Source organism: Carassius auratus, unplaced genomic scaffold (genome assembly GCF_003368295.1).
Source record: "Carassius auratus strain Wakin unplaced genomic scaffold, ASM336829v1 scaf_tig00009308, whole genome shotgun sequence".
NCBI lineage: Eukaryota > Metazoa > Chordata > Actinopteri > Cypriniformes > Cyprinidae > Carassius > Carassius auratus.
In genome coordinates this window covers 171357-185336 of record NW_020524023.1, presented here as the reverse complement: position 1 = coordinate 185336, position 13980 = coordinate 171357, and the positions used below count along the sequence as shown (strand labels likewise).

The window sequence follows — 13980 nt, the reverse complement described above, 5'->3', positions numbered from 1 at the left end:
CGCCAAGTTTGACTATCCCAGTCACAACGTCTGACTTCAAGTGTATGTGATGGAGAGGAACACAATCACACCCCATGTATTAGTAAGTCAGAACTGGTGTGCAAATTCTGCGAGAAGGGAAGCAACACCTTCAGGATTAAAGATTGCAAAGACTGAACCAGTATCTCATAAGATCACATCAGGTTGATGATCTGTGTCGGACGTGGAAACAGTACCAGTATGAATGAAAGGCTGCATGGACTTATTCTTAATTACAGATATAGTTTTTTTTGTTTTGGTCTCCACAAGGATGAAATTTCCCATAAAACGTACAACTGTGTGTGTGTGTGTGTGTGTGTGTGTGTGTGTGTGTGTGTTTAATTTGATTGAATTTACATGAGAATAGAATAATTGATACATTCACTCCACATGAACTGTTACTGTTACTTTCCATGTCAAGCTGACAATGATAAATAAAATTAAACACGTTTCTTATTTTTTAAACATGGATTCTTATTTTGAATATCTTCTTAATCACACAAGTTTTTTAAACTATTCATCCAATTGCTTTCATTCAGATCTTCTATATATTGATTTTATTTTACTTTATCACAGTGATTTTTGTCATTCAGTATAATCTTCTTGAATGATAAAAGAATACGGCCTCATACGGGAAAACACAACACTACAAAACACCATTGTTATGTTGATTTAACTTTTTTTATTTTTCAGATGATTACTTTTAGGAGATTATCTTAATTTGAACCAACACTAAAAAATTAACTCATGGATGGATGCATGATATAGCATAAAACACAAACAATCAAAAAACAAACTAAAAAAAGCAACAAATATCCACCCCCCTTACAAAACAAAAACAAACAATCAAACTACATTTTAATTTGCATTTTGCCAGATTTGTTTAGTAAATCAGACTTGACCTGAGAGGTGTGCTGAGAAAAGCATTTTTGGAGTTCCTATGATGTTTGAAATATATTCAGCAAGCTGCCAGTCAGGATTTCCTAAGGGTGGAGACTCAAGCTGCAAAGAGAAATACAAATAAATAGAGGGATTTATGGTACAAGAGACAGCAGTAGGGGAAAATTACACCCTTGTCACAGGTATCTGGTTAATGGTCTTTAAAAACAAAATGGAGGGACTCTCTTATCTGTTCTTACTTTTAGGTGAGTAAAAATGACATGCATCAATCAAAGGATGTAAATTATAGATGCTGTTTAGCTATTCTTTATGAAATATTTAAAGAATCAAATGCAACCTACAATCGATGGACATCAGAAAAAGAAATTTAATATTCTGTTTTTATAACAGGTGTCTTTTCCATTGAGGGGAGTTCAGAAAACTTGGAAGGTAAAAAGTAGTGGTTACACTTTAGTATAGGGTCCAATTTACACTAATAACTAGTTGCTTATTAGCATGTCTTTTATTAACATTTTGGCTGATTATTAGCAGGGCCGGCGCGTGCCTATATATAGGGCAGCAGCTCAGCCAGGGCGGCAAGAGAGAGAGAAGGCGAGGGAGAGAGAGGGAGAGAGAGAGAGAGAGAGAGAGAGAATTATTAAATTATTTGTTTGTTTCACATAGGTTACAATTATGGCACTTCAACAGATTTTTTAGTAGCTATAAAAAAAAAAAAAAACCTTTACATTTCGAATAAAAATTCCCGCCCGGCAGCGGGCAGCGCCCTATTAGTAGGTCTATATATGCATGCAAAATACTTTAATGTATATTCAAAAATGTCAAAACTGATAAAATTATCTGGTCATGAGTAATCGCCTCCGTGGAAGAGCGCTTTTCGCTGCTTAGAGACCATGGCGCCCATGGTATTTGGATTTTTATATGACATCGCATCTCTCAAATAGTTCTTCAGGATTGCTTAGGACTGGAAAAGGCCCTGACTCATGGAGACTCATGGGATGTTGATGGGCATGAATTGTGTGAAGAGCTGACTGCTTTGGGTGGACACCTGGTTGCTGGATCTAAACCACTGGATGGGCTTAAATTAATCTGTGAAAAAGGGATGGAAAACAATTTTCCAAATGTTTTTGTAGCATTGAGAGTGCTTCTCACTCTCCCCGTCACTGTGAGCTCTGGAGAACACAGTTTCTCAAAGCTTAAACTGATAAAAATTATCTTATATAATATATATAGAAGTAACTCTATAGAAGTAGCCTAAGTTTAAACTCGAGGACGCAATCAAAGCGTTTGCCGCTGCGAAAGCCCGATGCGCACGCTCCTGAAATGTAGGTGTGTGAATGTGTGTATCAGTCAAGAAAAAATCGAAACCTCCAGTTTTGTGAGCTAAAGAGTTGTGTGCATATGTTTAGTTTTATTCTGTACACTATCTATTAGCATAAAACAGAAATTATACGCAGCTGTTGCATTGTGTCCCTTTTCACCTTTTTGCAGAATGAAAAAAAAAACTCTGAAAACAGGCTTGCACGTTTTTATTTTAGTGTAATTTCATAGATAAAAAAAAGTTTTTTACATGCATCTTTAAGGTGGGGGCGGCACGATTGTGCTCTGCCTAGAGCGGCATTTGAGCTTGCGCCGGCCCTGATTATTAGTGCTTATAATGTACATATAATGCATGACATTAACAACTAAACTTAACAACTACCTTATAAACTATTAATAAGCAACAAATAAGGAGTTAATTGAGGCAAAAGTCATAGTTAATGGTTAGTTAATAGTGAGAATTGGACCCTAAAATAATGTGTGACCAAAGTAGTAACTAAGGTTCCACTAAATAACATGCATAAACTAACATTAACCAATACACAACTGTGTTAATGTTGGTTAATAAAATACAACTGCAAAGTTAGTTCATGTGAGTGCAGATACATTAAACATATTAATTTCAAATATTAATGTAGTCGTAAATGTAATTAAGTGTCTTGGGTTGGAATATAATATTTGAAACCAATTGGAATGTACTGAAATTTCACACATTTGAGTCTTGACCCTCTGTCACTTTAAATGTTTTCAGAGAATTTGGCATTAAAAGGAACAGCTGTACAGTCGTCCACATATTCCACCTGGGGAGCTTCAAACGCCATCGACGGCATCAGATACGCTCCAGGTTTAGCCTCAAGTTGCTCCCACACAGAATACGATCTCAGCCCGTGGTGGAGGCTGGATCTGCTGGATTCTTACTATATTTACAACGTGACCATCACCAACAGAGGCGACTGCTGCTCGGAGCGCATGACTGGAGTAGAGATCCGCATCGGAAACTCTCTGGAGAACAACGGCAACAACAATCCCAGGTGAAGTTATGAAAACAGTTATGAATGTGTCAGGAGAACTGGATTTGAGCAGGTCAGCTGATTGTGTCGTGGTTTCTCTCTTTCTCTCTGTAGATGTGGTGTCACTTCATCTGTCCCAGCAGGCAGTTCTGTCAGTTTCTCTTGCGGTGGAATGGAAGGTCGTTATGTGAACATGTACCTCCCTAACATCCAGGAGTATCTCACACTGTGTGAGGTGGAGGTTTATGGAACAGGTAACTCTGGCACCTCATTCTAGATTGTTAAAGTGTGGACACATTAGTGAAATTTAATGTGGAAAAAAAATACGTCCATTGTCCGTTGTCAGTAGAGTACAGATGTATGATGAACAGAAATTAACAATCAACTATTTTAAAGGGGTCATATGATGCATTTTCTAGTTTTCTTTTATCTTTGGAGTGTTAAAAGCTGTTTGTGAACAGAAAAGATCCCTGAAGTTGCAGACTAAAATCTCAAACCCAAAGAGATAGTATTAATAAAAGTTAAGACTTGTCCACTCCCTCCTAAAACACCTTGTTTAAACATGCCCCCACATGTCTACAAACTGTTGGAAGATTTGCATAAAGGCGGCAAAATGTCACGCAAAGAAAGAAGGAGTAACCTTGATTCTCACTGTAGTATTATTGCCACGGCTGTGTGTTTTGTTGTGAAAGCGAAACTACTTTTTTTGATCTTCCAAAAGAGGACACAACTAAAAATCAGTGGTTAAGTTGTATTTGCAGCACTCTTCCAGAACAGTTCAACACAGATATTTAAGTTTTACGAAGGACTGTTTTCTGACTTCCTGACTATATGATTCAAATGCAAGTTTGGAGAAGTGTAGAGTAGCACTTGTTGTTTGTCGTTTCTCTGTTCACAAATAACAGGAAAAATAGCATTATTGCCCCAAATGGTACCACTATATTTCAGATTCCTTTGAGGGTGTGTTAAAATTCACTCATTTTTCATCTTCAAAATAAAACATTAGTTTAAATGTCAACTGAGAAAAACTATATCTTTGTTATTGTACACACTAAAAAAATTTAACAATAGCCCAAACAGTAACCCAACTATGGGTTGGTATAGCAACTTCCCATCTGTGGGTTTTTTCGTTGGGATAAAAATTGCCAAAAAGTTGAGTTAATTATTTATATTAATTAAAGGGACAATAAGTAACTTTTTAGGTATTTTATTATCTAAAATCAATATTTTTATTCATAAATATGCCCTCAATGGTGTACAAATACCTTTGCCAATGTTTAAACTAATCCTCGTAAATGAAGAATTTATTATCTTTATATACATGGGACAGGTAGGTCGACGGAGGCTTCCATGTAGTTCCGCCATCTTGCAAAACTATAATAGCAGAGAGGGACAAAAAGTACTAAGCCAACGCGTTTCCACAACGCGTTTTCGGTCAGAGCCAGAAACGCAGGTGCAGAGCAGTGAGAGGCGCTTGAAACTGCACCGGCAAGTTTAAAAGTCTGGATTGCATTCTTATTATGGACCATACATATGCCGCGCCACAGGAGAAGAAAACATCGTCGCCAAAACAGTCAAAAATAGAACGTAAAAGGAAACGTGACCGTAGATTACAGAAAACAAGAGTTAATGTCGGGGAAGCTTTTTCTAGGTTGAAAGAGCTAATGCTGGATAAAGATTTCAAAAGAGACGCTGAAGTGGCCAGTTTTCTTCTCGACAGGTAAGTCAGTGTTACAATCTATATTACAATATTTTTTTTATATCTAACAATGCACATTATTCAGAAAATATAACGAATAAAGAAGACATAACTACTAATTACAATATTTCATGTTTTCCACAGTCAGTAATTCATACTGTAACATTCGTTTGTTTATGGTCATGTTGCAGTTTGTTTGAAATAACACACCTGTTCACCTGAAGGAAAACTCGACGAAGTGCTATTAGAAGACATCCTGTCAAAGCTTTTTGGTACATATCGCCTACCGTAGATGCAACACGCATTTGAAAAAGCGAGGCGCTGGAGAGCAAACATAGTTTGAATGCAAAATACAATTTCACCACTAGATGGGAGTAATTTCTACTTACTGTCCCTTTAACATCATTATTTTTTTTTTTTTATAAAACACAATATATATTATGAAATTACTTTGTTTTCAATTACAGATTTTATGTAGACCAGAACGCAGGGGCACTTTAGCATCGGACCTTAAATGAGCAGGGGCTCGAAACCCGCACAGCGCCCCCCCCCCCTGCCATTTCTCTGATCACAAATGCAGACATGGTCATTATATTTATGCAATGTTTTATGCCATATGACCCCTTTAAAATGTAAATAACACTGAGAAAAGAGCGAAAATTGGCTGTCAACATAAATTCTAATTATATTATTGAGTAATTATTGAATGTGTCATCCTTTGAGTGCAGTACTGAATATATATATATATATATATATATATATATATATATATATATATATATATATATATATATATTTTTTTTTTTTTTTCTCTAGACTTTTGTGAAGACTTCATATGACCCAGCACCTGTGAGTAGATGATGCCTACACTGCAAGGACTCCAGATACAAAATTATGACATTTTCATTGGTTTAAAATGAACACAAAGTTTGCAATGCGAATACATATCTGGTATTTGTAAATACTATAATTTGATTTAGATTTCAACTGTTCTTTCTGATACAAGTTCATATAAAGACTATTCTGATTTTGTAACAGAAAAGCGTGCATTTTCTGTAAAACTGCTTTGAAACAATATGTGTTTTGAAATGTGTTATACAAATAAATGTGAATTAAACTGAATGAGCCATTGCATTGTTGTCTCCGAGGGATTGTTGAAAGTTTCAATATATATATATATATATATATATATATATATATATATATATATATATATATATATATATATGTATATATTGTTTTCGCGAATTAATCATTCAATTTAACCAGTTCTTCTTGAACCAGTTCACCAAATCAAACTGAATTGTTTGAAACGGTTCACGTCTCCAATAAGCATTAATCCACAAATGTCTTAAGCTGTTAACTTTTTTAACATGGCTGACACTCGCTCTGAGTTAAAATAAACCAATATCCCAGAGTAATTCATTAACTCAAACAGTACACTGACTGAACTGCTGTGAGAGAAGAGAGAACTGAAGATGAACACAGAGCCGAGCCAGATAACGAAAGAAAGATTGACTCGTTCTCGAATCAAGAACCGGTTGCATCAGTTTTCGGATCTTCAGTAGTGATGGGAAGCTCGGTTCTTTTCAGGCGAAACGGTTCTTTCGGACAGTTCGATTCGATAATATCTTTGACGATGACTGTGTGTCAGTCTGCTTCACGCTGAATCAGTATCAAGCAGTATCAACAGCTCATCGGTTCTCGAATCGGACACGTCTGAAAGAAACGGTTCTCGGTTCAGTGTACGAATAAATGAGGAATAAATTCTTAATTATTATTGTTCTGTGTAGTTTGAAGAGAAACATTTTTTAATCTTTATCCCGGATATGTATATATATATATATATATATATATATATATATATTAATCAGGAAGAGGGTGGGGGTGGGGGGGGGGGTGGGGGGTCAAGGCATTTTTGGCACCCTGATGCTGCCAGTGAGCGTGGACAACGTTTCAAAATACAATTCGGATGTATGACTGAGTATTTATATGCCAAATATCTTACTTCCAGGTTCATACAAGTTTCGGAGAGTTTTTTTTCCATTGTGGCTCTTTATGACGTAGATGAGGGTGGAACTCCTTATATGGGCATTTCTTCCAGAAAACTGCCCCCACACATCAGCTGGAGTGAGAGCAAGATTGCGCCCATCAACAAGCTTCATCTGGTGGCAGTGCTGCACAGGACTTGCTTAGAAAGAATGTCTCCAAAGAAGTGAGTTTTTGGTTGTAATGGAATGAACTTTGTTCATCTTCCTAAAGATGGAAAAATGCTGGCAAGTGCACACGCAGCAGCTTCTCTCTCTCCCATCAAAACAGTGCTTTTGTCTTGTGAGTTGCAGTGTTTTTGTATGTCTTCGTAGTATCTACCTGTCTTGAAACACGCATACAGTTGTGAGCAGGGCTGTGCACAGACATTTTGAGGGGCAGTGGCCCAAACCAAAAAAGGTGTACTATGGAGGGTGTGCTTGTTACAACTTATCCAGTTGTTACAAATATACAATTAAAAGAGAAGACAGCATACTCTGTAATCATTTCAGTCTGTATTGTAGATGCTTTGATAAGAGTGAGATCTGCCTCATCTTCATAAAATAAAGTAGGGAAGAGTGTGGTAAGTTGACCCGCCCCCTGTTTATTGACAACTGTACACTTTTACTGTCATGTGACCATGTATTTTGGAACCACCCATAATTTCTGCCAGAATGTGAAAAGGAGAAACACATGAAGAGGAATGCAAGGCACCCATTTACTTTAACATTTTTTTTTTTTTGCATAACAGATTCAATTGTTACATCAAAGATATTTTTCTTCTTTGTCCTTCTTTGATAAGTGGTTTACATCACATTATAATCAGATATATCTTTCCACCTGTAGTCCCATAATGGCCGACAAACTTTAGTCTGTTTTTAGGAAGGGTAGAACTTTGGTGTTGAACATATTGTTTCAGAAATGCAAACAATTAAACATTGAAATGTAAAAAACATTTGATTGTTTTTATGTTGTTAAAATTACCTTAATTAAAATAAATATTACTGTTTTTTAAAAGGAAATTATTAAATTTGTTAAATATTATTATTATTTTTATTTCACATTGGTTTGAATCAGATTTGGTCATATGGTCATTCGCATAGTGAGAGCAGCTGAGAAGATTGTTGGTGTCTCTCTCCTCTCCCTAAAGGACATTTATCCCGCCACTGCATCACAGGTGATCCCACCCACCAGTCACACAGCTTCTTCAGTCTGCTGCCATCAGGGAGGAGAATGTGGAGTCTCCAGGCTTGGACCAGCAGTTGTGTGTCTTCATATATCCAACTTTGATAAGTTGGATATATGAAGGATGCAGTGCTACTCTATAGATCAGTGGTTCCCAAAGTAGGGGTCGCGACCCCACGGTGGGTCGCGGGACCCCAGCGCAGGGGTCGCGAGATGATTTCGATATAGGCTTTATATATTTTTGTTTCAATTAATTTAACTCTTTCGCATCGCGCGTACGATCACATCGGTGTGATCAGTCTAGGCTAGTCCCTGGAGTGTAACTGTTACGACCATACCGGTCAGTGCATGACGTGAAATTCAAATGTGCTCTCGCGAGTTGGCTGGCGCTGAGCCAGAGACAAGTGCGCTCAGAGCTGTCATCACAACTTTTCAGTGTTTTCAACCACATAATGTTTATTTTAGGTTTCAGACATATAAGTACTAGAAAAAACAATACATTTAGAGTTTGTAAAATACACACTGATGTCAAAGGAAGAGGCAATAATAATCTTTTTCATTATAATTAGACACATTTTATTCATATCAGATACACATTGTGTAAGTAACTTTAAAGTTTACTCCATTATTCTCCCAGTTCACCAGCCACTTACTTTTATGTATTTCGGGAGAAGTGGATGAATTCACGTGTTGTAAATCCAACAGATCTGATTCTCTGAACTGCGTCTGCGGCACAAACTAAGATGGCGGCGCCCATCGCGCATACAGCTCAACTAACGCGATCGTTATAAAGGTGTTTAAACAACAAAACACTTCCACTTGCATATATTTGACAATCGGAATATCAGCTATTTCATGCCATATCTAACAAATTTGTTAATATTTTGAATAAAAAAAGAAAAATGACAAAAGCAGATCATTCATTCAGCTCTGTTGTTGCTGCGGTATGTCACGTGACAAGCAATGACGCGTCACCATGGAAAGCATAAAGTGACACATCTAGCGGATTAGCAGGAGTGTGTGTGTGCGTGTGTGTGTGTGTATGTGTGCGTGTGTGTGCGTGTGTGTGTGTGTGTGTGTGCGCGCGAGCACGCGTGTGAGCAGCTCAGACTTACTCGACTGGTTCCTGATGGCAGAATAATGAACGAGTTCAACCCAACATAGCTGCACAGTTACTTTCCGAGAGAGAACAGGTGGATATCGAGCAGCTCATGCAGAATTGTAACACTGATTTTGCACGCAGAACAATAAAATATAACTTCGTGTGCTTTGAGACTGGGCATAAAATCGATTTGCTGTACATTTCACGCGACGAGAGGTGTTTTTTTTGGGGGGGGGGGTCGCGGGGCAGCAGCGCATTTATCATGGGGTCGCGGGCTAAAAAGTTTGGGAACCCCTGCTATAGATTAACATAATCAAGATTAATATGAGATTGGGTTAAACTGGGTGTAATGCCCCCTTTAAACTGCTCTGAAAAACAAAAAAAACAAAACAGCTTTCAAGTAGTGACGAAACATCAGTGTGGAAAAGCCTGAAAGCCCTATTCCCCTGCTCTGAGGCCAATCATCACCTGGCTGAATACCTGAATGAGTTTTTCTTGCAGGTTTGAAAAGCAAAAGCCAGGTCTGACACCCCAAACCCACTCAGACTGTCTCACAACCCCCTCCCGCTTCTGTTTCTCAAACTGCACTCAAGATCTGTGAAGAGGATGTATGCGAAGTCTTTAGAAAGCAGGAGATAAGGAAAGGCAAAGCCCCAGATGGTGTCTCTTCAGCATGCTTTAAATCCTGTGCTGTCCAGTTATCATCCATCTTCACACTGATCTTCAACAGATCCCTGGTGCTGTGTGAAGTTCCCTTCTTCTTCAAACACTCCACCATCATCCCTGTACCCAAGAAACCAAAAATCATATTGCATTTTGACCCTGTTTTTAATCTAGATTTAAACAAAGAGAGCCCAATCCAAATTCTACCCCTTAGCCCTTCCCCTTTGTCTCGATTCTCTTTTGGTTGGAGGGGTAGGGGTAAGGCGAAGGGCCAGATAGCCCTTCAAAAAAAGATTTTTTGGGACCACACTTCAGACGAAGGGGTATGAAATACTGAAAACATTGTTATAAATTAAAGCAACACCTCCCCCTTTACCTTTTGGACGTGGCTCATGTTTATAACAGTAATATTTGGCGGTACTCATTTAAAACAATGAATTCATCAGGTTTTAGTAAGGTCAAACAGAGCACATCTAGATTATGATCAGTGATCATATCATTTACATAAAGTTATTTCGTAGAAAGGGACCTGATATTTTATAAGCCAAGCTTTAGCATTTATCTGTATTATGCCTGTTTTTTATTTGTTGAACCTCAATGAAATTGTTACTCCTAAATTGGTTAGGACGTTTTTTGTATTTTCTAGCTTGGGGAACAGACACAGTCTCTATAGTGTGATATATAGGTGAAAGAGTCTCTATGTGCTGAGAATTAACTGACTTAAGCTGCGTAAAAACACAATCATATGTTGTGCATATTTTGCACAGCTTATCAGTGAACATGGGCTCTGTGTAGTTAATGTTGCTCCATGTGAAAGCATGCAGGTGATGGAGATTTACTGCTGATTACAGAACAGGCTTTATTGACAAGATGTGCATTAAATATATCATGCGATTTATCGTGCAGCCTTAGTATGTAACTATGGTCCCCTGAGAAGAGAAAGAGACATTTTGTCCTCTAGAGGTCGCTATGGGAAAATGCCCATAGCGATCTTTAGAGTATGCAGATCAAAGATTCTGTGAAAGGTATCTTTCTATGCATCTGCAGAAGCAGAGGGAGCTAAGCGATACCCGTTTTTTCAAAGCTGTGTAATGAAAGAACACAGCACATTCTTCAAAACAGTCTTCTGTAAGAGTAATCTATAGTAGCATAAATTAATAGTAACTGTCAGTATATAAGAAAATAGTATGATTAAGACACATAAGTGCACATAGCCCATGTCCGATACAATTCAACTCAAATTACAATTTATTGGAATCTGTTCTAAAAATTGTCTAGCATCTCTCAGCGTGTACTGTCTTGCATCAGTTCACATCAATACACTTTCACACCAATTATTAAGCAAACATTACAATAGACAACTAAATGCAATATATATATATATATATATATATATATATATATATATATATATATATATATATATATATATATATATTATATTATATATATATGTATATGCGCTACATAAACATGCAGCTACAGTGCATTAGTGTAGTCTTTTCTAGTTCCAAATCTGTTAAAGAACTTCACCTGCTGTGTAATAGCATCTACAGTAGCTACATAGCTAGACATATGTGGTGGGATGACCTTAAGGGGTCAATAGTAACCAGGCGAAAGGGGCCATTATGCTACTTTGACAAACAGGCACATTTTTATTCAGACAGGTCAAAATTATTGAAACATCACATCATCAATCTTTGATGCAAAAACTCACATGAAAACAAAATCAAAAGAAATAAATAAACAAAAGAAAACCAACTATAGATGACCACAGGTTAACTAGAAAGTGAAGACAGAAGTGGCACGAGCAAAAGTGTTCTCACAGCAGTCAAGCTCACAGCAATCACACTGCAAACCTACAGAAAAAAACAAACCAAGATAAAGTGATCAAACCACCACACAATCCCAGCCACCTCACCACCGCCATCCACACAGTGAGGGCAACTCAGTGGCCACCACTGGCTTAAGAAACCAAAACTGAACCTAAAAATGAAAAGAATAAACAACTTAATTAACAGTGGGGAATGCAGGTGATACAAACCAAATCAGCATTTTAACACAATCACTATTAACCCAGATTCTTTGGGGCCAACTCTCTCCTCTGACCATCTGGGTCTCAAATTCACAGAACAAAAGAAATAAACCAATAATAAAAGTTTTAAATCTAAAGTAAACGGTAACCGTGCATCCCTCTAACATCCACTATTTTTGACTGGGACAGTCAGGCAACAATCAGGCAGTCAATAATCCAGCCACAACACTCCTTAATCGGTACATCATATGTTCAATTCTCAACGAAGCTCCAGCAGTATTTCATATAGCTGCTTTTCTGCTGCCATTCTTTTAAGTGCTCTATCTTTCTAAATCTGCCACAACATACCAAAAAAAAAAGAAGACAATCTTCACCACCTCCTTGTATAATGCCAGGGCTGCTTGGAATTGTAGTGACCAAATCATGGTCCCATTACACATATTTTGAAGTGACTTGGCATTGATTCTAAATTACCATCTTAATGATGTTTTCTGTATGTCTAGGGGTGGCGAACATCGGTCATGGAGAGCCACGGCCCAGCAAGGTTTGCTTTAGCCCTAATCAAACACAACTGAACAAGCTAATGAAAGTCTGAAGGGTTACTGTAAAGCTACAGGCAGGTGACAGACTATCCTCCAGATAAACATGCACTTCAAACAGGCTAATAACATTCTGAAACACTTAACGTAGCTAAAACCAATGTCTTAGTGGATCAGCTTACAAATGTATTATCTAAAAATAGTTTTTGGTCAGAATGCAAACACTCACATTTCATTCATCTCAATCAAGTGTCATTTTCATAGCTTCTTTCCACAAATATATAGCATCCACATTATTTACATACTCAAACGTCAAACGTACTGCACAAACAAGTGCATCAGGGCCAAGAAAAACACCGAGCAGACATTTTCAGAAAGAACCAAGTAAGAATTGTGGCAGATTAATGTTGGTGGAGCTTAAACATGAAAAATGTAAAACACATGATGAGCTTTTGCTTTCAAAGCTCAAGACACTAGTACAGATGCAATCATAGTGTGCATTCAAATATGTTCGTGTTCTTCTGAGTCAGCAATTTGAGAACATTTACATTTACATTTACATTCACATTCATGGTTTTTGGAACAGGCTTTCAAAGCAAACGACTCAAAGAAAACTCACAGTGAATAAGAAAAACATCTAAGAAGTGAACAGCAGTTTGAAGCAAATGGCAAAAGGGACAAAGATTTACTACATTGCTATATGAACAACTAAGGTGAATATTAACATTTTAAAGATGATCAGAGACAGATCTTCTCCTCATGTCAGAACAGATGCAGGACTGTGTTCGTGTGATTTCAGGTAGTTTTGACAGGCAGCTTTCATGCATAAAAAAAACTAAATGCAAATGACTGGATCTTGAGATGTTCATAAGAAGAGAAAGAAAAAAACAAACTGAAACATGGCAGGTGCAGCAACATGCAGTATGACAGATCTAGACTGGAGAAATGGTCATATGAACCACTTTTGTGGCACTGTTAGAATTATTTTTTTGTAATTTCGGAGCTTGACAGTTTCAGTTGTCATTAACTTCAAAACCTCATCCATGGTGTTTCACTGAAAGAATGTCATACAAGTAAGAATGATATGGAATAACATTAACACAGTTAAAGTAAAAATGTAGTACAGCTGAATTTAAATACAAAAATAAATACAAATGTAGTTCAGGAAGATTGTCCCTCAGTTTTCTCTCAGGAGAGGACAGCTGACAAACTGTTTGGTGGATTTTACTATTGCTGTTTACACGTAATATTCAATGAAAGCATGTCAACATGAACTTCATCCTTTGACTTGCTTCAGATAAAAGTGACCACCACAATTTCAACACTGACATTTTTCGACACTGACATCACTAAAAGTTGAAGTTGCACGTTATCATTATTTTCAGTGAAAATGTGTGTGTGTAAAATCTTTCCAGCACCAGTCAAAGTGAAAAGTGGGAGGGGAGACAGTATCATGTGACTGATATAAAATTAAACTAATGTGT

General features: G+C 37.3%; 1 protein-coding gene across 1 annotated transcript; it reads left to right on the top strand.

Annotated features, from left to right (window-relative positions):
- The first annotated feature begins 1808 nt into the window (after positions 1-1808).
- Positions 1809-7323, top strand: LOC113072526 (fucolectin-like). Its single transcript, XM_026245523.1, has 5 exons — positions 1809-1820; positions 2989-3266; positions 3360-3499; positions 7012-7159; positions 7308-7323. The coding sequence occupies exons 1-5, from the start codon at positions 1809-1811 to the stop codon at positions 7321-7323; spliced, it is 594 nt and encodes a 197-aa protein (XP_026101308.1).
- The last annotated feature ends 6657 nt before the right edge of the window (positions 7324-13980 follow it).